The following is a 27,893-nucleotide window of genomic DNA, read 5'->3' as shown; positions in this document are numbered from 1 at the left end:
TCCAGTTGCGCGCGCGCACCGCAGCGTTGTTCATGAAACTCGGCAATAGGGAGTTATTTAGTTCAGGGAATAAATACGTGAATATTTCTTGTGTTCTGTGAATGTGCTCTTACTACATGATGAAGTTTCTTGTGATTATAAAATAGAGTGATAGTGAAATGAAAAGAATATTCAGTGGTAAAGAACCCGCGGAATTCAAATGACTCACCATAGGAAGGTATTTTGAGAGCAATGAAAGTAAAACGGTGGACATAAAATGGCCGAGCAGCGCCTAAATCAGTGTTTGTTTATTTGTATCGTTGTCTCGCTCTTGCCTATGGCGGAGGTGTACGAAGGTGCGCGGAGTTTCCCGATTGAGGAGAAGCGTTTGACCAGGGAGTACCACTTGAGGCAGGGGGCTTTAAGGGGCCTGATCGTGAAGCCGGGGAAACAGTATGATCTGCAGCCGGTAGAAATGTTCCTAGGTATACCGTATGCTGCACCACCTGTTGGTAGCTTACGGTTCATGCCTCCAGGTAATATTTTAGAACTTTGTAAGGGTTGAATAAAAGAAATGTTTCTTTTTATGGCAGAGCATGCAAGGGGAAAATTGCTGATGGTATATGTATAATACGTGTATGTTAATATGGTAAAACATAACTTTTTGTCGTGAACTTCGTGTAGCGTTTTCTTATAAAACTGCTATGAGACAAACTATACTTTGTACACAAATAAAAATTGTTGGATGTATGAATTCTGATAATATATTCAGTCATTTAGCTTCTGCTTGAATTTAAATAAAGATCTGCTTGAAATTTCAAAAAAAGCTTTCAATAATATTCATATTTAAAAATACGTTATAATATTATACTCTATTAAAATGAATATTAACTACTTTATTATTTAATATATCTAGGCGCAAAACAATAACTAATATTAAATTTGGGATTGAACTCTGGCAAAATAAACAGGGTCACTAACCCTTTTAACAATCAGGTCATGTATTAATACTATTTCGAAAATTCAGCTATTATTCTATACTCTACCTACTATGTTTCATAAATAGGCCACTTAACTAGTTTCAATTAAAAGTTAATATTCTAAACACTACGTATAATTTTATTGCAATATTTCACATTGACAGATTAAAAAGCATTCATAATTAAGCTCATTTTGAAAGCTGCTTTTCTAAAGATTTCATCTACAATCCTTAACATTGTGGTAATTTTCTTCGTTAGACACCACAGAATTCCAGCCGACATTAATTGCATTACTAAATAAATATCATCAAAAGCTCAATGAAAAGAATACACCCTTAGCCAAGCAAATAAACAACAGAATAAAGTGTCATACTTGATAAATGGGTCGGAAATCTGCAGCCGACAATCCCAGATAAATTCCTTTCATTAGCATAAATAAATATAATGCGGGAACTATTGCATCTTAGTGTTTCATTGAACAATAGTGGGTAGATACAAGAAAGCTTTTGATTGCTTGCTGTGCCCTTTTTGATCAATGGGCTTATCGTGGAAGGCTTTGTTGTTAATGTTTTTCTACCGACTTCAAAAAAGGAGGAGACTGTATTTGGAGTTTGATACCTTAGAACTTTAGATTGGGTTAAACGATTTAGATTATAATTTTTTTTTGTAAGCTAGAGAATTAGAGATAAGTGTAAAAGTCGGGTCAATTAGCCATGGTAAATCAGAAACAGTTGAACCGATTTTAATGATATTTGAAATATTTCAAAAGGGCTTGAACTAGCGGCTAGTTGTACCTACAGATACAAATATTAACAAACAGATATAAAACATATAAATTTTATACTACTAAACCGCTTTGAAACCATTCCTCAAGTTGAAGCACGACAAAAATAAGTTCACAATACGATTAATATTGTTTCTGAGAAATGTGCGGACGAATATACATACATACACACCTATTATAAGTGTTTGACGCTAACCAGTCACTTATAATTAGTGAACAGCTGGACCAATCTATATATGATCTTTGATTTGTTGGATTTGTCTCTGCTCTCAGGAACAGTAGATATGCAGTAGACTCGTATTATAATATGATCTGTGGTAGCATCAATTAATATTAAAATATGAACATAATCTCGTTTACATTTAATTTTAATAGGTAGGTATTTTTATATTAATGATATTTTAAATACATGTACCTAGTTAATAAAAAATCTCTAAAATAATTTCAAATAATATTTCAACACTAAAAGTGTTCAAAAACAATCGTAGTTTTAAAGATTGTCAGAAGCAGTTTATTCTGCAAACAAACAAACAAAGAAACAAAAATTGAATTCTATAAAAATCAATTTTATCAATTAACCCTTAATTGGGCGCGCCTACAAAGTTGCATAAGCGGTCGCGTGGGGTGTGTAGCACCCCAGAATTAGGAAATAAAATAAAATACGAAATACATGCAAAATCAGACTTTTATTAATTATAAAATTTGAACTTACATATTAATCAACTTTTAAACATTTTTAATATTATAATAAACTTATTTTTTTAATATGAAAAATATTTTTTACAAATCCTAGTTTTAACCGTTGCAATTTTTACAGACTACAATCATATGGTCATTGCACACATGTTTATGGCATTTAAAACATTCAGTCTTTGTTTTCCTGTCCTTACTTCTTGGACATACATGGCACCTTTTGTATGATTGCGATCGGCCTGCTTCAGAAATAGATTCTTGGTCCGAAATTTCATGCTGTCTTTTTAGTCGTTTTTGCAGCGGTCGTGGTAGTGTGAGTATGCTGGCTCTTGATATTTGGTGAGGTTTGACTAAATTAACAGCCAGTAACTTTAAAAATAGTCTTCGGGATATATTGGGGTCAATTTTAGATTTGTATATTACATAGGAATTGATACCTGTGATATTGAAAATATGAAAAAATATCACCATCGGCCATCTTTTGGTACGTCTTCCTACATTATAAGTGGCGCACATTTGGTCGTTCGTATCAACTCCCCTTTTGGTTTTATTATAAAAATGAATAATTTCGGGCTTTCTTTTCTCACCCTTTTAGTCCACGTGGCATTTTACTGGTAACCTAAAACAAAAATATCACAACATAACCTCAAAAATTTCAAAGTTTTATAATTGAACACTGTTAACATTGATCACTTGCAAAATACAATGTTTTAAAACAGAAATAATAAAATTACCAATTGGCCACTTACTCGGAATTTAGACCACACAAACAGTCACCTGGGGTGTCGTGCACCCCAAAAACGCTCTCCGAGCCCAACCGTCCACAACTGAGCGCCGCTCGCAACTGAATCGTGTACGTTTTACGTATTTACGAAGCTACCTGGAAGAACAGCGCGCTAAATTCAAATTTTAAAAAGTTGTGAGCCTGAAAACCCGCTCTGGGGTGTATGACACCCCACGCGACCAATTAAGGGTTAAGTATTATGATATTTAATTGATAAAATTTCTGACATGACATTCACAAGGTTTAACACAGTATTTCTTTCAGTCAGCGCCCCACCATGGTCCGGTTTAAAGATGGCGACCCGTTTCGCGCCAGTTTGCCCCCAAAGCTTGCCACAGATAAAAAAGGGGAATCCGCCATCTTTGGGAAGACAGAACTATGTGAACCGTCTCAAACCCTTCTTGAAAGAAGAATCTGAAGACTGCCTGTATTTGAATATCTACGTTCCTTATAGAGGTAAGTGTATTGATACAATATTTAAGTAATTGAGAAGAGTATAAGTAATATGACATCCGTTCATGAATATATTTTGCTATATAAGTATACTGCTGATTACTTTCGACTAATAAATTGAACTTAATACACAATACAAGAAGACAATAAATATAAACATAATATTATATTAAGAAGACCATTGATTTTTAACAACCACGCATGGTGCGTGCAATTGCAATGCTGCAAACAATTAGGTAGATGTAGAGTTTATGTTTAGAGGCAGTCTTTGAATTAAATCTGTTGCTGTATCTTTAGGTGTTATTTTATGCTACCATAAAAGTGACTACCTACTAGATACGATTTGTAAAAAAGTTTGATACAAATAGTTTTATACAGAGTCAATGTTTAATACTTATTTGTCTAGTGAAAATAAACAAGAAACAATAATACAAACTAGTTTCCAATCAATACCCGTAAATTCTAGAACTCATTCAAGACAAGGTGTACAAACATTTGGAAAACAAATATTAACATAGTTAAAAGCATTCGCCGTTAACATTTCGTGAAACTATTTTAAGATTTCAGAATGGTTAGACACGATCGATTCGTTGTTTATTCGCGAAAGGCTAACAGTGCATTTACATCAAACGAGCGAATGCTCATTTTAACCGTGGGGTTTTAATAAAATAATTTGACATAGTGGTATGTTAAATTACACAAAATTTACAAATTATTAAGCTATTGCATAGGTTCTATCGCGGGCCTTGAGCGAAGGGACCGAATCCAGAAATTACGTAACGAAAAAACCTCACGCTCCCCACTCCGACGGGCACGGAGGTGTGGCTTGAAAGCATAGCATGCAATAGCTTTACCGCGGCAGTCCCCGAGTGCCACAAGTCTTTTTTAGTGTTAACAGGCGTAGAACATTCTTTCGTTCTTATAGTGCGTTCTAAAAGATTCTATGCAATGTTCTAATACTGAACAACAGTGAATACAAGTATTCGTTTACACTAAACGATCACGAATGATTGCTCTTTGCTCTTGCTCTAGCTCTATGTTCGTTTGATGTAAATGCACCCTAATAGTTGTACTAAAATCTGTATTTATATTGTGGTTAAAAACTTTCATATGAAATAGAGTAAATAAAAGTGATAGGTTAATTGAAATCGTTGTGTTTGCGTTTAATGTCACTTGCAATGAAAGTTTTGAAACGGTTTCAGGAAAAATGTTTTAGTTGTTTTGTCGTAATGTAAAAGCTAAAATCCTACACTGATTATGCCAGGATTATGGAAGTAGGTATTTGTAAGTCACTCACAATAATTATATCGACATTCTATTAGTTCAATTCTATCCAGCAGTTTACTAATTAGAAAATTAAGATTGAGCATTGAGTTACCATGTACCTAGAGAGGGCATCGCTACTAAACTATTTGTAACACGAGTTAGAGTCAATCGTCTAAACCATTTTTTTTTTAATAAGATTATTTATTTTATTTATTTGTAACATTGATTGGTTTTAATTTATAAGTAATAAGAGGCAGAATATCTACAAAGTGTAAGACTCACTAGTCGGCCCTTGTCGCACAGATTTTGTTCGTGGTGTCCTCTCTATAATAATACCTCAATGAGATTGAGTTAAAAAAAAGACGGGTTACACTCCGGGAGTGCCGGCAGAAGTGAAAACTTGATTATTAACGTTGAGCATGTTTGATATTTTTGAATGGTATCCGTCTTACGCTTTTTCGATCAGCCCCCCTAGTCAAGTGGTTTTCTGTTAGCGTAGCGTTCAATAGAATAGACTACGAATATATGAGATTGACGTAAGCTGTAGATACGTTTATCTACAGCTTACGTCAATCTCATACATTCGTAGTCTATTCTATTGAACGCTACGCTAACAGAAAGCCACTTGACTAGGGGGGCTGGTCACGTGTCCTGACGCGAGTTTAAGATTTTATACCCATAACAGAAAAAGTGCTCAACGCCGCTAAAGAAGTTTTCACTTCAAAAAATACATCGTTATTGTTACGACATAAGTTACACTATACATACAATACGCTTTGTATCTACAAAACGATATCTTTTGGCTGCGTAACCATAAAAACCATTTATCTAAGCCAAAAGAAGCTAATAAAGCCTTTATATCTCATCTCAAGAAGTATTATACTTCAATCAAGCCATTTTCCTAACATTTCCCAGCAGCCACTGGTTTGGAAAACGAGTCAAAGTGACTAGGCGGAATTCACGAGTTAATTTCATACCCAATTTTCATTTCTTCGTGATTGACACGGTATAGAATATTTTATTTATCATTATATTGCTTTATTGGGGAAAAGCTTTTAGGGAAAATGTGCACGTGTTAAAATTTTATGTAGGTACCTATGAGATATTTATTATTTGTACATACATAATACGTAAATTAACCTAGTATGTACATACACTATACAGGTAGGTACCATAGCATATTCTAATAACCTTTCATTAGCAAAAATTATTAAAACTTCATTATAATTTTATTTCTCTTTTTACACGGAAGTCCGTTGCGGAAGCCAAATAATACAGGTATGCAGAGAGAAATAAAAGGCAGGAATTGAGAAGACTTTTTAAACATTTGTTTTAATAATAGGTAATAATTAATAACCGACGAAAATTGTTGCTTATTTTCGGATCAACTCGTGCGAAGTCAGGTAAAACGCTACTATTAAGTAATCAATGTACAATTATAGGTAGAATAATATAATATATAGATGCTCTTCTAAAATCCACAAGCCCAGGTAATTCTGGCAAAGTGCCGATGACGTCACTGTTTCAATAAATAGCTCCATTGATGTCCGATAATGTTATTTAACGAAGGGCTTAATTATCTTTAATTAATACATTTTCGACACAAATGTTTCATGTTTAATATTTTACGGTACGATAATTATTTTTGGTAGTGCTTTTCTTTTTTGTTTCATTTATGTATTAATTGAAAGAACCGACTTGTATCTTCAATTATTTTACACCCTTTAAGTGTTTAAGTTTTGTTTTAGAGATAGAAGGAACCTACAATGTTAACTGGTTTTTCGTCAATATTGAAGTACCTATAATATAAGAATTCGTAGCAAAACATATTTTAGTTTTAATACAGCAAAAATAACACGTAGGTCGTAGCCCGTAGGTAGATGTTTGCGATCATAATACCTAATATAAGTAGATTAAATATTGCATTCGAACTCCTTATTTAGTTCTAAGAAAGTATAATTTCATTAACTCTCCATCCACGCAGTTGAAACAAACCCCATACTATTTCCTGTACTGTAAAAAATCATTTAACACATGCTCAAGCAATTATCACCATTATGTACCTACATCTGTTTTGTGTCTATTTCTGTGCCACTTAACAATTTCGATATCTTCAAAGCGGATGGACTAAAAATAGTGTGGCGCCAACATGTTGGAATGAATGAAACAGAAACTAGATTGTTTGGTTTTACGCGAGTTTACTACGGGAATAAAAAAATGATCACCTACTTGTCCTTAAAGAAAATCGATCAGTGAAACAGATGTATAATGCATCTGCCCCTTACCCCAATAGGGGACATGGAACTTCACTAACTACTACGGGAATAAATAATAATGCATTTATTCATTTTATAATGTGTTTATTGAAAATGTTTATATTCACTAGGTAGTCATGCGCCCGGAACCGCCTGAGTTGATCTGGAACAAAAATAAGTATTATTTGATGTAACCAAAACTATAATATTAATATCGAAAATATTAAGTATGTTGCTTATAAAATAATTTTCCGAATCGGTTAAGTGTAAGTAGGTACTTTTCACAGCTTTTTGAAACAAAACAAATGAACAAACAAAAACATGTTTCTTCTGAAAAGTGACACTTAGGTAGGTGGGTAGGTACAAAATACCTGTACCTAATTCCTCTCAAATAATATAATATTTGTACAGTGGGAGGACATAATATTGCTACGAAAGTAGGTAACAATGTTCTCGTTACCCGGCTTTGTGTTACAATAATGACAGTAAGAAGCCACTCACAAAATATCATTAAAAGCGAATAAACATGTCTGCAAATTTTATAATGAGGGAACAACCGAAATTGAAACGAGAGTCGAGTCAAAGTCAGCGTGTGGTTGTTTCTGTGAATAACGTTTCGTAGTATTACTGTATTTTAATTACCTAGTTAAGGAAGAAGTTATATTTTAATTTACTGAAATACCTAAGTAGGTACAATGATTATGTAGGTAGTTAGTTCATTAAAAATAATCAAACAAAAAAGAAACGTTTGGGTTTGCTTTGTCATTGACAGTTTTTTTTCTAATTTAAACAAATTCTATATTTTTCTAATTTTATTTTGATACTGTTCCAACAATTTCAATAATAGATTAATGTGGATTACATTCGTTTTTAAAACAGCGCCATCTATGCATTTGCGTGAAGAACTTTTTGCGTAGGTCAAAGGTTAAAGGTTAGACGCTACAACGCACGACTTTATAGATTTGTTCTAGTTCAATCGTTGTCCCATAGATGGCGCTAAAATAAAAATTTATTGCATCGTAATTTCATGTGGTTTTTTTAATTTAATTTGTAATATTATTTTATTTATACATAATAAATGATTTATATTATTATTAAAATATAAGTAAATAATGAAATATTTATTATTGATGTAAATATTATCATGTTTAAATTTATGGCAATAATATACTGGTGATGTGTAAAAAAAAAAATTGAACAGTTTTGCCGCGTAATTTAACTTTTATTTTCTTTTGCTTTCAGAGCAAAAAACGAAGAAATTTCCCGTTCTCGTGTTTATTCATGGAGACTCCTTTGAGTGGAGTTCAGGAAATCCTTATGATGGAAGGATTTTAGCTTCGTACGGGAATGTTATGGTTATCACAGTGAACTTTCGGCTTGGAATATTGGGTGAGATTTCTTTATGTTATAATTTATTAATGTTTTAAAGAATTTTATTTTGTTTGTAAGCGGCATGATTATCATAGTCCAATTGCGATTTAAAATATTAGGTGAGATATTTTTAGTTATTTGTATGCTATCATTGGCCGCATAATACCTATTTCTAAATAGTCTTAAGACTCGTGTAAGAGAATGTTATAAGTGAAATATTATAAAGTTAACGTGTAGATTGTTATATTATACAGATATTTGATTTAATAATTATAAAGATTTAATAGGACTGTTAATTAATAAATAATAATTAAATTATTGACTAATATCTGTTAATATCTACATATTACATTATGATTTTTTAGTTTTTTGACGATTAAAATAAATTCCTTTAAGTTTCACATCATTGTGATCAAAGTATAATTTATCAAGATAACTTTTTACAAGGATAATAATATTATGACAATTGAATCGTACAGGGAAGTAAATTTGAGGTAAGTAAATAAAAAATGATGTGAATAAAATAATTTATTAATTTATAAGCATAAGCAGTTAGGTACAAAAGTTAAAATATAGGTACTGGTTTAATCTAGAACCCAATACCTTCTGAACCCTGTCCATACTGATTTCCATATCGCGATCCGCCATTTCTATAGTTCCTAAAACCACCGTTAGATTGCGCTCCTGTATTGAAACCAGAATCGCTGCCAATGTTATGGCTTTCATCGTTTTCTTCCTGATTGATCGACGACACTTTTCTGTGACTGGCGCCAATATTATGATAATGTTTACCACCAGCATTCCGTATCGCTTGATTTCCAAAACCACTGGCTCCATTGTTAAATTCTTGGCCACCATACTCTTGTCCGTTTGCGAATTGACTTCCATATCCTCTTCCAAGATTCCCCATACCAGGTTCATAGCCCATACCAGTTTGAGGTCCATTGTCAAATACGATGCCTTCTGGACCCATACCATTATCGAAGCCCGGAGACATTCCAGTTTCGTAACTTCCGGGAATGAAACCAGATTCGTCTGGAATTCCGTATCCTACTCCCGATTGGTCCATACCTCTTCTGAAGTTTCTGCCGCCCATTCCAACACCCAATCTGCCTCTTCGACCAACATTTAGAGGTCTCTCTCCTTCGAAAAATGGTTTAGCTTTTGCTCCAATTACAAAACAAGCAAATAGAATTATACACTTCATCTTTTTTTGTATTTTTGCTAGGTATTGTTAACTCACTCAGTACTTCTTATCGAATGATAAATATTGGCAAAAGCTCGTCTTTATAACTAAAAGCTACTAATTAGCTTATTAGTATTCGGTATTCACAGCTGTTAAAATATCGTTAAGTCGTTACTGAATTTTGAGTTTTACCATCATGGAAGTAATTTTATAATTACCTTGTACTTAATACTTAATTAGAGTATTTAGAGTACTGAGAAACGATCTAGAGAATTAAGAGGGTAACCCCGAGTTAATTCGTCTGTAATTGTTCAAACTTTCGTAAAATTCTTGAAAGTTTTTTTATGTTTAAGGTCTTTGAATAATTGAATATTAGTTCTAAATATTATTACTTATAAAAATTTACAATAATGGCTAATCCAGGTTGAAGATCGATATAGATAGAGGATAGGATATAATAAATCTTGAGAAAATTAAAGCTTGAGCTTACCATCTTTTCAATGGGATAATCACGTCAGTCATATTAAAATTCGTCCAATGCATTAGAAGAATGTAATGGTAGCAAAAATATAAATTACAAAAAAATACACCATTCTTTCAAACACAATAAGTTATTCATGTAAAGTGAAAAGTAAGAAGTACGATTGCAATTATACATATATTATTTCCATGTATTTTTTATGATTGTTGTATTTGCGTGTATTGAAATAAATGATTTTTCTCTCTATATTTCAGGCTTCATGAAACCAAGTCTGACAGAACACGTATATGGTAACAACGGTCTTCTCGACCAGTTAGCAGCTTTACAATGGATAAAGGATAACATAGAAGACCTGAATGGGGACCCGAGATCTGTGACCCTCATGGGCCATGGGACTGGGGCTGCGTGTGTCAACTTTCTGATGTTATCTCCTATTTCAAACGGTAGGTATATCGAATTTTTGTACTTAACTGTCTAGATTTTGTGATTAAAAAGAGCGTGTGTGCCTTGCACATGTGTCAGAAGTGAAACTTCTCTGGCAAGATTCAAAGATACCAAAATCGACGCCTTAGTCCATGCCTATTACATTACACTTATAAAAAATGGGACCTATATTTTTTTAAGCAAACATTAAATAAAAAAATAAAGAAGTAATATTATCTTAAAGCAAAATTGATTCAAATCCATGCGACAAATGCGCATAGCAAATTTTTCTAGTCAAGTAAAAGCAAAGAATTTACATTTTAAAATCGAAGTATTAATCATAGTATAGATTCGAATAGGTTTTAAAGAACTGGGATTAAATTATATATCCTATAGAATACAACATACCTACTTTCTAACACCACATCTCCATTTATTTTTCAAAGATAATACGACGACGGACGAACCGAAGCGACATTCCCAAAATAGAATTAAATATTAATTATTCTTCGAATCGTGTTTACAGCATCCATTCATTAATCACTATGAATGAAGTTTTCTTGCGTTGAGATTTCATTTATTTTCTTAATGTATTTTTGTAGATTATGTTATATCGAGCGTTGACATTAGTATAAAAAAATATACCGATCAAATCAAGAACCTTGTCCTTTTTTTGAAGTCGATTAAAATTTCATTTGTGCACCATTTTTGTTGAATTGACATTTTTTTTTTATTTGAACTTAGGTATAGGCTGCGACACCACTAATTATGAATTATTTTTCATAAATGCTCCAATGGTCTTTCCGACTTAAAGCAAAATTCAATTCGAACCAGTATTTTCTGAAATTAATTAGGTACAATAAAGCTTTTCTGTTTGTTAATATTAGAATTCATATTATGAAAAGTAACTATAATTCCATATTAATCATAACTTCATTGATTGGTTTGGTGCAACGTTAACGACGGACGGTTGTCCGTAGTGGTTCTAAATTTGCTTTTTTGTGTGACACAATATTATGTCTACTAATATTAAAAATGCGAAAGTAACTATGTCTGTCTGTCTGTCTGTTACGCTTTCCCGCAACCTCTCAACTGATTTTGATGAAATTTGGCACAGACAATCTTTAGACCCTGAGAAACCTTTTATTAAAACACCTGCACGCGGGCGAAAGCTAGTATGAAAATAAAATAATAATAATTTGTACACGAATGTACCTAAGACAAGTAACATGGCTCACAAATTGGCTCTTCACCAGGCATTAAGAATAATGAATTAGATCGGTTAACATTTTTGAATTATCACATTAAAAACTACATAGATCTCCCTTCGAGCCTTCGCCATTCTGATTGATTGTCTATTCGAGCTTGAACTCAACAAATTACTGATTGATTTAAGTCATACAGAGTAACCATAAAAAAGTCTTATTTATTAAAGTTATAAATAAATTATTAATAATTTTCAGGGCTCTTCCACCGCGCAATCCTAATGTCAGGTTCAGCACTATCGGACTTTGCAATGACACGAGACCCCACACAGTACACACTACAAGTGGCGCAGAGTCTCGGCTGCAACCCCAGCGGGAGGCACATGATGACATGTCTTCAGAATAAGCCGTGAGTTTTATTTAACTTACGTGAGAAAAGGTGCTGAAATCTAACAAAAAATTAAAAAAAAAAAATTTTTCGAAGATTTTTTTGGATTTTTTGTGTTTTTCTTGTGTGTATTCGCTTTTAAATCGTAATTATATAATTATCGCTATCTGACTACGCGATGACGCATGACCTTGTATAATATAAACTATAAGTGGCCCAGAGTCTCGGCTGCAGCCCCAACGGGAGGCACATGATGACCTGCTTGCAGAATAAGCCGTGGGTATTGTTTTAACCGACTTGAAAAAAGGTGGCTATCAAATTTAGGAAAAAGCTAAAAATGAAAACAAAAATTGTCGAAGATTTTTCGGTGTTTGTTGTTCTTGTAGATACGCTTATAAATCGTCATTTATAATACAATATAGGAGTTATAATAATTAATTATCCATTGCTGTTTTCATTATTTTTGTCTCCCAAAACTTTAATTTTCAGTCACTCGTATAAATACTACACAATAATAAATAGTGAAATTATTCATGGTTCGACAACGTGTAGTCTGCAGATAGGTACCTAGGTTTAATTAAAAAAAAGTATCTATAAAACCCAAAATAATTGTATGCTTTATGAAGGTATTTTTCGTTTCAGGTTATCAGAAATAAAGAAAGTCCAAATACTGTCACGAGAATTCGAAACGCCTCTAGGACCAGTTGTAGCCGGCTCCTTCATACCAAGCGAACCTACACAAACCATGGCATCGTTTCCTAATCTGCTTAGCAAGTGAGTATGTTTGATTGATCAAACTAAAATCCAATCGACATGTTCTTAAAATAATGAGTAAATAATTTATTTGTAAAAAGAAATGAGAACATTATGACAGATAGAACTTATGAATTTAGGCTATGTCAACATGAAGCATACATACATACAAAAAAAAAAACAATTCCATATAAATACTTTTGAGCAATATAATACTAAAAATGTAAACAGTTCAATATATTATGCGATTGTAATTAATAATTCTAAAATAACTGTCTGTCTGTCTGTTTGCGTATCCATTAATTTATTATAACTAAGTCGCTAAGAGTATATTTATTAATTAACCTTTTTATTAGTAAATTACAATTAATCCCTACTAATATTATAAATGCGAATGTAACTCTGTCTGTCTGTCTGTCTGTTACGCTTTCCCGCTTAAACCTCTCAACCGATTTTGATGAAATTTGGCACAGACAATCTTTAGACCCTGAGAAAGAACATAGGCTACCTTTTATTGCGAAATATGTACCACGGGCGAAGTCGGGGCGGACTGCTAGTAAAATATAAAAAAGGTCCATTTTTAAAAATTGCACTATTTAATGCCTCTAATTATATTATAGAGCATATACTTAATCGATTATGTTTAGCGCAACTTCATTAAGTTACATGCAACATTAGTAAGTTATAATTATGTAATTAACTTACCGTGTAATTGGGTAAGTCACTAATTAAGATAATTAACAACAATTATTATAACTCGTGCGTGAAATATCTATTTCTGATAAGTAATCGGTAATATTGTCTGTTTGTTACGTTTTTACGCGTGAATGGCTAAATTGATAGAGATGAATTTTAATCATAATTATTCTACTAATATTTTATTTACGTTTTTATGTTTGTTTCTCAAAAAACTGCTGAACTGATTTTCAAGAAACACTCATAGAGAATAACTTGGATTAGGCAAATGATTTTCCATCAGTTTGAAAAACAATTTCTATTATTTATTAGGTAATCAATTATTTAAAAAAATGTTTTTTAAATTGCAGTCAGTTTAATATTACAATTAGGTAATATGTACAAATACAAAATACAAAAATACAAAAAATCTTTATTGTTACTTTAAACATTTTGTCTATACATCTATACATCTATACATCTATACAAATATTATAAAGAGGAAAGGTTTGATTTTTTGTTTGTTTGTTTGTTTGTATGAATTGAATAGGCTCCGAAACTACTTGGCAGATTTGAAAAATTCTTTCACTGTTGGAAAGCTACATCATTTCTGAGTGACATAGGCTAGGTTTTATCCCGGAAATCCCACGGGAACGGGAACTATGCGGGTTTTTTTTTTAAAACGCGGGCGAAGCCGCAGGCGGAAAGCTAGTAGATAATACAATGCGCTAATCTCCACACTAGGATTCCCTGTGTTGTGGAGAATAGTCTCTTCCAGCTTACATCTATTTACACAGTTTATACAGAAGTAAATTCTTAACTACGAAAATACATACAATATTCTAATTGAATAAATTTCTGAGAGTGAATGAGATAGGATGGATGTCTTGAGTGAGTTTGTAGAATTGTTTTACTGAAACAAGAATTTACTTTTAAATATTTCAACATACAAAGCTAACATAGCCTTTCATCTAATAGGTAACCGTTGACTTAAGTAATTGTACAGTTTAGTGAAGAACTTGTAAAAGTTTTGATTAAGATTTAAGATTGTTTAAGATTTGGGAAATTAATAAAATTATCTATTTATATTTATATATTTATTTACTTTTGCTATACTCCAGATATCAGTTACTAAGTGGTGTAACGGAATCGGAGAGCTATCACGACTTCGGGGTCATTGAACTGGATCACGGTGTTTTGGAGAACCAGAGAGACGAATTTATAAAGAAATACGCGAAAATTGTATATGAAGGCGCTGAAGATGTCGCTTTGAAGGAGATATTGAAACAGTTGGTATTTTGGTTATTTCATTAATTTTAAAAATCTATACTAATATTGTAAAGAGTTTGTTTGTTTGTTTGAATGCGCTAATCTCAAGAACTACTGGTCCGATTTGAAAAATTCTTTCGGTGTTAGATATGAATGGCATGATGAATGGGCATTCATTTAAGAAGGCTATAGGCTATATATATCATCACGCTTAGACCAACAAGAGCGGAGCAATGCGGGTGGAACCGCGGAGCGCAGCTAGTATTATTTAAAAATGATGTATTGCTTGTTTATGAACTACTCTACATTTAAGTGTAGTTGACAATTATTTAAACTGTATCACGATAAAAACACAAATTGCTTGAAAATAACATGTAAAAGTATTTGGAAAAAAATTGTGTGCGTGTAGGTACTAGTGTACACACGTAAGAAGTGAAACTTCTTTATGACCTTATTTTTCAAAAAATAATTTACTATATGCAACTTTACAGAAATACGTCGAATCACGCGTGGTATGGCGCAGTTTCATTAGTCGTTAACTCGTTCGGTATACAGCATACGGGGAGTCCCCGCAGGCGAGTTAACAACCAATGAAAACAAGTTCCCCGCATGCTTAATACCGACCGTGATATCGACCAATGAAATTCATCGGTCAATATACAGCTTGGAAAATGGAGGTTCTCCCTACACCCCGCATGCGGGCCCTGTCGACTAATGAAAACGGTTCCCCGAATGCTGGCCCTGTGGCATGCGTTCCAGAAATCTCTCGCACCCCGCATGCGGGCCCTATCGACTAATGAAACTGCGCCAGTAGGGATAAGAAAAAGATGGCGCGTAACGGAAAAATGTCACGCGTAACGAAAAAATGTTACACTACATTTTTTTCCAACCCCGATAAAGAAGTTTCACTTCAATTAATTATTATTACTGTATAGGAAATTTAAATATTTTCGTCATTAAATTGAAACCAATAAAACAAACATACACACAAAACACGTTAGAATGTCATTTGTAAATTGAATGTGCAACGAATCGGGTAATTAGATTGCGTTCCAAATGAGCTGGCGAATGATTAAATATCTTAAATGCCATTTCGATCAATTGTGGCCGTTTATTGAGAGCTGTATCGGTTTTACCCGAATTGCTTCGTTTCTATACTAATATTCTACTAATAGTCTTAGCGTGATTATAATATACTAGCTTTCCGCCCGCGGCTTCGCCCGCGTTTTCAAAGAAAAACCCGCATAGTTCCCGTTCCCGTGGGATTTCCGGGATAAAACCTAGCCTATGTTACTCGTGGATAATGTAGCTTTCGAATGGTGAAAGAATTTTTAAAATCGGTCCAGTAGTTTATGAGCCTATTCATTACAATCAATCAAACAAACAAACAAAGTTTTCCTCTTTATAATATTAGTGTAGATAAGCTACTAGCTAACCGCCCGTGGCTTCGCCCGCTTTCTCTATAACCTAATCTATACTTCACTACATAGTATAAAACAAAGTCGCTTTCTCTGTCCCTATGTCCCTTTGTATGCTTAAATCTTTAAAACTACGCAACGGATTTTGATGCGGTTTTTTTTAATAGATAGAGTGATTCAAGAGGAAGGTTTTAGTATATAATTTATTAGGTTTTAGAAAAAAAGCGGGCGAAGCCGCGAGCGGTAAGCTAGTAATATTATAAAGCTGAACAGTTTGTTTGTTTGAACGCGCTAATCTCAGAAACTACCGGTCCGATTTGACAAATTCTTTCGGTATTAGATAGCCCATTTATCGAGGAAGGCTATCCTATATACCATTACCTACGCTAAGACCAACAGAAGCGGAGCAATGAGGGTAAAACCGCGGGGCACAGCTAGTCTTATAGTTGCGGATTAATCGCCTGTGACCACTACGATTATACCATGTTTTACATCTATTCTATTATTTACATAATTGAAAGGACGCGGGTTCGAGTCCCGCCTCGTGATCGAATTTTTTCTATTCTTTATAAATTTGTATTTATTAAGCATTTGAATGCAATAAAACCAAAAATATCAAATTCAATAAATGAACGCATTTTTTTATATTTCCAGATATTCGCCCTCAAAACTGGACCCACAACGTTGGTCCGTAGAAACGAATCGTGACGTCATCCTGAACCTCTTTAGTGACGCAAGAACGTTATCACCAATGATAAGAGTCGCCAATTATCAGTCGAAAGCGAACAGACAGTCGTATTTCTATGTGTTCGGACATAATTCTGTTAGCACGGATTATGCTCCTGTAAGTATTGTGAAAAACTAAAATTATTTTTGGTATAACCACAAATGTTATTATTTATTACTAGAGGTCCGCCCCGGCTTCGCCCGTGGTACATATTTCGCAATAAAAGGTAGCCTATGTCCTTTCTCAGGTATCAATATATCTCCATATCAAATTACATGCAAATTGGTTCAGTAGTTTAGGCGTGATTGAGTAACAGACAGACAGACAGAGTTACTTCCGCATTCATAATATTATAGATAATATTATTGGTTTCGGCATTTTATAGCGATAGTTTTATTGCATCAAAGGGTCGCTGTTAATTTTTAGGAAACTTGATAAGTACCTAAGTTATATAATATTTCAATTCAAATATAATATAATTATCTCTATACATTAACACCCGCGTAGACAATGGACCAAGAAGGAAAGACCAGCACTATATTCGTACCAAATTTCATCTAAATCGGTGCAGTGGTTTAGGAGGACTGTTCTCCACACCTGAACTGATAGACAGATAGACAGAGTTTCTATTTATATTATTAGTAGAGATAATAAATATTGCTTTTGCACATCTTTAATTTATCTAAACATTAAAATCCTGAGAATTAAAGTAATAAACATGCAAAATCAAACACGATTAATTTATCTTCACACAATTTAATTGAATATAACAACACTAGCGGTCCGCCCCGGCTTCGCCCGTGGTACATATTTCGCGATATAAGGTAGCCTATGTTCTTTCTCAGGGTCTAAAGATTGTCTGTGCCAAATTTCATCAAAATCGGTTGAGAAGTTTAAGCGGGAAAGCGTAACAGACAGACAGAGTTACTTTCGCATTTATAATATTATTAGTATAGGGATCCAACGTACGATGTCCTTTCTTCACATTTAAATTTTAAACACAATGGCGTTAATTCCACGAATCGAAAACCGGATAAAACTTCACAGACGATATTTTGGTGAAATTCAAAATCCATTAAGTATCATTTAATATTCGGAATGAAAAAAGTTTTCAACAGTTGAAATTTTCAACAAACCCAACAGGTGTTGACAAAAATGTCCGTCCTAAAAACACATTGTGGGTTGTTGGATCTGATTATTAGGGTTCCGTAACCAAAATGATAAAACTCTATCTATTCTAAGACATTATCTTAGTTTGTCTGTCACCTGTATCTCATAAACCGTTATAGGTGAATTCAATTGAGTTTTAAGTTCAAGTTAGTTAATTCAATTGATAATTTCCGATATAACAACAAATAATAAAAAAGAGCGTGTATGCACACGTGTCTAAGTTCCTTCGTTCCTTTACTCGATGACGTGACGGTATTTCCATGACGCGACCCTGAAATTTTCAATTCAAAAACCTTTTCTCATCTCTTCCTACTTCCTACTATAATCCTACTACTATTATAAAGGCGAAAGTTTGTAAGTATGGATGTATGGATGTTTCACGCAAATACTACTGAACCGATTACAATGAAATTTAGCACACATATAATATAGGGTAACTTGGATTAACACAATATATAGGATAGGTTTTATCCCGGAAATCCCTCGGGAACGGGAACTATGCGGGTTTTCTTTGAAAACGCGGGCGAAGCCGCAGGCAGAAAGCTAGTTAGCTATATTTTGTACGGAACCCTTAGCCCGATCAATTGTTCGCTTTATGTTCTGTTATTTTATTATTGTAGCATTTACATATTGTGTTTCATCGATTAATCCTCTTGTTTTTCATTGATATACATTTTAAATGCTCTGTGAATGAAATAATACTGTATTTATCATTAATCTTTGATATCTACCACATGCTTATTGGTTCCAATACTAAATATATATAACTTAATATAATTTAGTACAGGTCTATTATTGACACATTTATATTGTACTAGATTTCCGCCCGCGGCTTCGTCCGCGTTTTTAAAGGAAAACCCGCATAGTTCCCGTTCCCGTGGGATTTCCGGGATAAAACCTATCCTATGTGTTAATTCAAGTTACCCTCTATATATTGTGTCTAAATTTCATTGTAATCGGTTCAGTAGTATTTGCGTGAAAGAGTAACAAACACACACACATCCTCACAAATTTTTGCATTTATAATATTAGTAGGATAGGATAAGATAGGATAGGAAGTAATTTTTTCTCTAAAATCTTTCATAATAAAAAACTTTATCTTCCCTTCAATTTTGCCTGAACACAACTTCGAAAACATAAACCAAAATTGTCAGCATATTTTGTTTTCTTTCAATATAACACTTTATTTACTGTAAGCGATTTAATTTCCAAAATATTTACCGTTTTCACTCAGAACCAATATCCAGTATAAATATTTAACTTGCACCCGATATTGCTTTCTCATATTTATCGGATTTACTCGTTAAGTTTTATTAAACTAGTTGGGTTCCGCGGGTTTGTGTGCGTTAATTGAGAAATTTTGTAGGCTATTTATATATTTATATACTCTTTATTGTACAATAGGCTAGTGTGGTGATTCTTACTTATTCCTACTAATATTTTAATTGCAAAAGTAGCTCCTTTTGTCTGTCTGTCTCTCCATCACCCCTCAAACATTTAACCGGCTTTGGATGAAATTGGGTTCATTGATAGTTTGTTAACTGAGAAATTATATAGATTTTATATCAGAAATATCACGAGAACAAGAACTATATAAGTTTTCCTTTGACAATCCGGGCGAAGCCGCGGACGGAGAGCTATCCATACTAAGATTATAAATGCGAAAGTAACTCTGTCTGTCTGTCTGTTACTCAATCACGCCTTAACTACTGAACCGATTTGCATGAAATTTGGTATGGAGATATTTTGATACCCGAGAAAGGACATAGGCTACCTTTTATTGCGAAATATGTACCACGGGCGAAGCCGGGGCGGACCACTACTTTATCTATAAGTAATAAGTTCTTCCTTAAATGATATTATTAGGTCTGACAAATTCAATGAATTTTATCTCTAAATTGGTAATAACTGGTCGCGACGTATAAAAGTAAATCTGAGGAGACAAGTTGTAAGATAAATAAGAGTTATAATTATTTTGGCATCGATTGATACATAACTATACTTTGAAATAGGTATATTTTAGAAAGACTAAATTCAAAATTCAAACACATTTATTTGATACTAGCGGCCCGCCCCGGCTTCGCCCGTGGTACATTTTATAGCCTGTGTTGCTCAGTGAAGATGCAGCTTTCTAATAGTGAAAGAATTTTTGAAATCGGTCCAGTAGTTTATGCGTGAAAACCATACACACATACATTACAAACTTTTCCTCTTTATAATATTATATATATAGTATATTATATTATAGTACTAGCGGTCCGCCCCGGCTTCGCCCGTGGTACATGTTTACGTTTTCTCTACATAAGAACCATCCTCGTACTTCAAGGAATATAATAAAAAAAGAATTATCGAAATCGGTTCAGCCGTTCTCGAGTTATGCGCTTACCAACACATTTTGCGATTCATTTTGCACGCCTCATAAGCGAAGCGTTGAGGTGGGTACTACTGTCACTTCGCGCAAAACATCTGATTTTTCAAACTTAAAATGTCTTTATGTATCATACATTGCACTTGTAAGATAATACATACACACACATATTAAGAAAAAACACTATTTTTAACGTTCATGATATTTTTGATGTCATTTTTGTTATTTAAACTACTTAAAAAACAGTTTAAAAAAGTTCTGTCTTGGACGTCCGTGTGTCTGTATGTGCGGATCCTTTTTCTTGTTAACACGATAGCGACCGAAATACTTTACTAATCGAGTCTTTTTTTTTCTCTTACGCTTGAGTATGCTCAGGAATAGAACCCTTTCATTTTTCAGGGTCTGATTCGATGTGGTTTAATTGTTATTAAATAAACAAAAATAATAATTAATAAATATTTATTAAAAAAAATTATGAGGCGTGCACTTTTGGATTTTCCAAATTATTTATATATAAGAAAGATAGAAAAGATTCAAATACTAGAGTTTTTTTTATTTTCACAATTAGAATCCTTAAAGCTTTTTTGCTCGCAAAAGTTGAACTAACAGTCCGTTTCCGTTTTAATAATTAACTGAGGAAATGAGTCCATTTCATGTACGGTATTATAATCTAACTTTTAAACTAGTTGTGGGGTATGGGACAAATGCAATTTATGTTTCAAATATATTCATAGTTATTCCGCAATTTTTGCTAGTATTATAAATGTGATAGTGTTTGTATGTCTTTCTGTCACGTCGTAATAGAGCGATTTTATTTCTGGAGATGGGGCTAGAGAAAAATATATTAAGAGATATATAATCTGCTTTTTACTGCGGTGAAATATAAAAGATGTCGGATAGGAATTTCCTTTGAATTTGTAAGTAAGCAAGGAATTAAACTATTTGGTAGATTGTCTTTCATAAAGTAAACATTTAAAAACATAGAGATGGCTTTTGGTTATGTTTTACATTATGTGGTATATTATAACTCGACCAAAACCCAAGTAAAACCGGGGTGAGCAAGTAGTATTCAATAATATGGTATGAATACACAAAAATTTCACCTGAAAATTATAGATAACGGTCTTACTGAAAACCCATGTTGCAGTTAATTAATGTTGATGAAAATATTATCATGAAACAATTTAAATTTAAAACTTAATTATTTTAAATGATATTATATTGTGTATATTTTTAATTGTAGAATGATTTTATAATTAATATGACAATATAAAGTGGATAAGAATTTATTTATTGTGAAGATCAACTTTAATAAAATTTACAAAACACGATGTGTGTTATCTTACGTATTTCTAGATTAATGTGAGGAATAACAAATATGTGTTTTTATCAAGTTCAAATACAATTATAGTTCTTTTAGATAAACAATTACCGGTTCTTTTTAAAGTTGAAATTTTTTGCAGTACCATCCGATTTTTACAGAATTTAAATACAATTTATTTACGTTTAAGCTTACCATTCTTTCACAGTTTATATTCATATCAGATAAGTTTTTTTATATAATTACTAGCGGTCCGCCCCGGCTTCGCCCGTGGTACCTACATGTTTAAACTATCCTATCTCTCAAGTTGGATCGAACTGCACATGGTGTGCGAATTTTATTTATTGGTTAAGTGGTTTAGGAGTCCATTGAGGACAAACATTGTGACACGAGATTTATATTATAAATATTAAGATAAGATGTGTGTATATTAAATAAATATTAATTTAATGAACACTTATTCTAGCTCAACAAAAGCGTCCACGGCGAAGAAATGCCGTACGTTCTAGGAATACCACTTGGAGGTGCTACCACACATCTTCATTCTGAATATACGCTGCGGGAAAAACTGTTGAGTGAGGTTGTTATGCGATTGTGGACTAATTTTGTTAAGAATGGGTGAGTTTTTAAAATTAATAAATTTTACGCTCATCTGCAGCCTGCGTACTCTTTTTATAGCATACCTATGGCATAAGCTTCTTGTAGATATAATATACTAGGTTTCCGTCCGCGGCTTTGCCCGCGCAGTCAAAGAAAAACCTGTATAGTTCCCGTTCCCGTGGGATTTGCGTTATTTTCCCGGGATAACCTTTTTCGTGTATTAAAATATCTCCATACCAAATTTCATGAAAATTGGTTCAGTAGTTTAGGCGTGATTGAGTAGCAGACAGACAGACAGAGTTACTTTCGCATTTATAATATTAGTATGGATTATCTTATGTGAAAACATTAAAAACGCCGCGCGCGTCGGGTGTTTTAATTTTTTCGACACACAAAGCCTAGCCATTACGTGCACTTGCGCATTGATTTGGCATTGTAAAAAGAAAAAGACGTGTGGCACTCGGGGACTGCTGCGGTAAAGCTATTACATGCTATGCCTTCAAGCCACACCTCCCGCCGGTCGGAGTGGAGAGCGTGAGGTTTTTTCGTTACGGAATTTCTGGATTCGGTCTCCGCGCTCAGGGCCCGCGATGGAAGCTATGCAATAGCTTAAAAACTTGAACGATGTCAAGGGACATCCGGATGGAACGAAGTGTTAAGTTAGAAAGAGACAGACAGAGAACCACGCGCACGCCACACGCCGCACAACTCTAGCAAAAAGTGTCGTGACAACTTTTCGTAAGAATTTTTTCCGTCTAGCCCCCTTTCACAACGCGCGTAGCAAGAGACATTTTTTCTGTTTTTTTGAACTTCGTTCCAAAAAAATGTCTCTTGCTCCCGAACGTAAAGTGAGATGACATTTGACTCCCTTCCCCCCTAAAACACACCACGTAATTTATGAATGCCCCCTTACGTGAACAAATAAATAAAGCTAAATTTTGATTGAAGAAAATTCCACAAAATAACCGCAGACGTCATTACGTGTAATAAAACGTTTATATTAATATTTTAATGTAGATAATTTTTTGGTAAATTGTACCAAATGTATTGGAGATATTTCCCACTACTTTGAAATAATATAAATAACATTTAATAATAATAACAACTTATCTAATAATAAATCGTTTTACAGATCACCCAACACCCAGAGCGTGAATGAATACTACACTTTGGATAGAAAAGTATGGAATCAATACAATGTAGAGTGGCCGGAATATAATATCGCACATCAACCTTATTTACGATTAGGTAAGTTTCCTAAAACCCATACATATTTTAATATAATATACAGGGTGTCCCACTATTGGTATACTAAGCGCGAAGGAACTTGTAGTTTTGCATACACTGATCACGTAAAAAATACTTTTAAAAAAAATTACGTCCAAAATTTTTTGCTAAATTTTTCCTGAAAATCCATGTTTTCTTCTCTAGCTTCGCGCAGCCGGCATATACCGCTTCTCTAATGTGAGCATTTTATCTATGAAACATAATCTTAAACGATAGCTCACGTGCTGGTGGCAAAGTTGGGCGGCTCGCTTGTTATGGGTGTACACATAGAGTTTTAAGAATTCATCTATTTGAAAAAAAAATGCGTCTGGAATTTTTTAATTATTTTTACGTACTCAACGTATGCAAAACTATAACCTCCTTTGAGCTTAGTATACCAACAGTGGGACACCCTGTATATAAAGTTAATTCATTTTATTTAAATAGAAACCACATTTCAAAAGTCAAACTTATTCTGACTTTTTTTGCGTTGATTGTTATATAAATTTTTATCTTTTTGCACTACAGAATTTAAATGTTGAAAATAATAACCTCATACATTTTTTTCTACACTCATTCAGAAAAAATGTGGAATTTTATAATTCATACCTTTCAATAATTTATTAATTATTGTAGTGGATTTTTATTTATAAAATCAACTTTGAATACATCACTTAAAGTTCTCTGAATAAAATGTTATCCATCAAACAATATGCCTCATTGTTTCCCAATAAATAATTTTTTATAAAACATTTTATTCCATTCCCCTTTCTCATATGAATACTAAAATAATATTTCTTTTACAGATATACCGCCATCTATAAACAGCCTATACAGATCGAATTACACATCCTTCTGGCTTGATACTTTACCAAACAAATTGAGCAGATATGTTGTTGATCCTTTATATGCGTTCACTCCGACAACTACTACGCAAAGGAATAGAGTCACACATAGACCTATAGGTTAGTTTAATTTTTAATTTATTGCATTAAAATGGTGTATAAATAAAGAAAAAAGATCAAATCCCGCTTCAAGATAGAGTTATTTATATTGTTTAAAAACATAATATGGTGTGGTATAGGTTAGTTTCTTTTAGAATTTTTGTAGGGAGATATCAATTTATTATTATTAAAGTTATTTAGAACCTTGTAAATTGGTTAGAAATTTCAATATAGACATCAAAATAGTAACGAAACTCTAGTTTTGTACATTTATTAATTTATAAAAATACTTTAAAGTTATTATCAGTATTCAGTATGGTTCGTGTATTTGAGATTAAAAAAATAACAATATAATTTGTTTTCATATTATGTTTATTCGTAACGTGTAATAATATCTAATAACTTTATTTTTATTTTCAGAAACAATCAGAAAATCGATCTACCCGCCCGTAGTCCACACCGACTACAGCCAGCCCCTTTACGGCAAACTTCGACCAAACCCACCTCAATACAGACCCGATACAGATAACATATACCGCGAAATACAAGCCATTAAAACCCCATCAAGACCGATCCCACCTTTAAAAACCCCATATATCTACACTACACAAAAACCAACTTTAACCATAGCAAAAACTTCAAATAACACAGTCACGCTCATTATTTCCCTCACAATTCTATTCTTAGCGTTCAACATAAGTATATGCGGTGTTTTGTATTTCAAAAAGCGGAAACGACTCCGAGCCTTAGAGCGTCCTTCGGAAATAGGTGAAGTAGATGTAATCGGACAGAAAAGTTCCGAAAGCGCTTTACGCAAGCTCAAAAACGGGTGCAGCGTTATAAAGTCCATGAAAATACAGAAAAAGAAAGTTAAGGAATGTAAAACGCCGAAATCTGATGATTCCGGCGGGTTTAGAGAACGGTTTCAGTTACGACGCCATTTGTCGACTAGTACGTTAGATGCGCACACTAAAGTTAGAGATTGGATCACAAATGAAGTTATGCATCGATGTTCACCGAGTATTTTGAGGAAATCCAATTCGGAAAGTGAAAAAAATAAACAATTCACCCGATCTGAGGAATTATTAACAGAAAAGAAGAATAAAGCTGACAAAATGAATGTGACACAATCCAATTTATTGGCGAAGAATTTTAGGAATAAAACCTCTGAAAAGACAACTTCGACATCCGCTTTGGATTCGCAATCGTCGATTAGTAAAGTTTCAGTGGGAAAAACTAGTAAATCTAATGAATCTATCAAAAGCAAGGATAGTGCTAAATCCAAAAAGGTATCTGTAGCCATCGATGCTACACCCGCTGCAAGAACAAACTCCATATTAAAACAGGAACCAATAGAATTATCTAAATCCTTTGATTGCATAGAAAAAGGAGTACAAGTAAACAAATTACAAAGATCTAAAACAGTTGGAGACGATACATACTCAAAAGTTTCCAAACCAAAAACTACAGAAAGTACACAAACACAAAATCAAATATACACAAATGAAGTGACGCTTTCCCTACAAAACAGGCCTTTAAAAATATCACACAAGCATTCCACATCCGATCCCGTTACGGACGTAAACTATGAACAACTAATGAGACAAATGCAAAAAGAAACAATGGATATACTTCCTCCCATCACATTCCGAAACGAAATCAACGTAACATCACGCGATGATAAACAAACTCCACTTTTAACACCGGAAGAAGCGTTATTAACAATTAAACGCAGAAACTTTCCGAAAGTGCTCCCCGACTTTCCGAAGTCACAGAAAAGGCTTTCCCTACAACCGAGTTTACAAACTTTCGGGTATATCGACAGCCAAACAGACAGAAAAGTTCCGCCTCTACCGCCGCCCAGAACTACAACTTTGGAGCGGCGCCTCGCGTACAAGAACACCAAATTACTTTCCTCTTTCGACGCGCCGAGAAAGATAAATGAAAACTTGAATTATGAAAATATTGACGATTTGACGCATTCCGAAAAATCTAAATCTATTGAAAATAGAATTGACTTTAAAGTAAGCCAACCAATAGAACCTACTCCTTCAAAAAGGGAATTTCCGCGAGTAATAATAGCGTCTACATCAGAACCAAAAATTATCATACAACCGTCTCTAAGTCAAGTAGAAATACCAACAAACGCACCAAGAGTTCGTTTACCCGACGACTTTCATTCCGGTTCAGTCACATCATTTTCGTCATACTATTCAGACGATGACGATGAAATCGATAATATCGATGACGATTTTGAAGATAAACTTTTAAAAGAATTAGTTGGTGGAGTAGAATCACCTACAGAAGATGTTTTAGACTCAAAAGGCCCAGATACAATATTACGCAAAGTAGAAATAGTTCCAGTAAAATTAAACACAGTACAGACACAGAAAAGTAGTGACTACGTTTGTGTAACTGACTTATTACTCCCAGACGTAACCAATTTGGAACAAACTGCGCAAATAAAACCAAATTTCAGTTTAAATAAGTTAAAAAATAGAAGTGAAAGTATTAATAGACCTCCAGAAAAGGCGGTGAAAGTTAAACAGAAACGAAAAAAGGCTGGAGCGATTTTGAGTAGAGTTAAAAGTAGTGGTAGCGGTAAAAGTGATAGTCAATTGGAACATTCTACGTCAGGCTCATCTAATGATACTGAAACTAGTACGGGAACTGTAAGGAAAGTCGAAAAATAGCACTAGTCTTTATTGTAAACAGTGATAACATTCTTACATTAACTTATAAAGAGCGTGTGTGCCGAGCACACGTGTCAGAAGTGAAACTTCTTTCGAAAGATTCAAAGATACAAAAATCGTCGCCTTACTCCATGACGTGACGGTATTGCCATGACGCGACCTTGAAATTTAACTCTCAATGCACCTAAAGAAGTTCCACTTCAAAAAATTATATTAGCTTTATCGCTAATTCGCTAAGATTAGTGACAAGTAATATGAATTTCATGTAAAATGAAATGTAGCCAAAGAACGATTAAATAATTCAAAGTTAGTTTTAACAAATGTATTTATGTAACGGTGAGTGTATGAAAGACTAAATGTACTAAAGTGCCTTTATTTTACACGCATTTAGATAATAAACCGTGTTTTTATACTTACGTGTTTTATTTACAACTTATATAC

At 33.5% G+C, this 27,893-nt stretch overlaps 1 protein-coding gene across 1 annotated transcript; it reads left to right on the top strand.

The window, feature by feature from the left end:
• LOC149490080 (uncharacterized) lies at positions 1-27,849 on the top strand. The gene is made up of 12 exons (XM_089714888.1): positions 1-515; positions 3,485-3,676; positions 8,437-8,583; positions 10,487-10,675; positions 12,119-12,269; positions 12,891-13,022; positions 14,798-14,965; positions 17,018-17,207; positions 22,416-22,567; positions 23,682-23,797; positions 24,622-24,780; positions 25,180-27,849. The coding sequence occupies exons 1-12, from the start codon at positions 257-259 to the stop codon at positions 27,450-27,452; spliced, it is 4,128 nt and encodes a 1,375-aa protein (XP_089571014.1). The 5' UTR covers positions 1-256; the 3' UTR covers positions 27,453-27,849.
• The last annotated feature ends 44 nt before the right edge of the window (positions 27,850-27,893 follow it).

Source organism: Colias philodice, chromosome 3, assembly GCF_061535455.1.
Source record: "Colias philodice isolate Cphi_HAF_F1 chromosome 3, ilColPhil1 Martin Lab GWU primary, whole genome shotgun sequence".
In the NCBI taxonomy this organism is placed as follows: Eukaryota; Metazoa; Arthropoda; class Insecta; order Lepidoptera; family Pieridae; genus Colias; species Colias philodice.
The sequence above is the reverse complement of the archived record's forward strand: the minus strand, read 5'-3'. Positions and strand labels throughout refer to the sequence as shown.

Coding starts and splice junctions, on each gene's coding strand:
- LOC149490080 (XM_089714888.1), top strand. CDS start 257: ATGGCCGAGCAGCGCCTAAATCAGTGTTTGTTTATTTGTATCGTTGTC. Junction 3,677..8,436: donor TATCTACGTTCCTTATAGAG/GTAAGTGTATTG, acceptor TTTTGCTTTCAG/AGCAAAAAACGAAGAAATTT. Junction 17,208..22,415: donor TTAGCACGGATTATGCTCCT/GTAAGTATTGTG, acceptor CACTTATTCTAG/CTCAACAAAAGCGTCCACGG.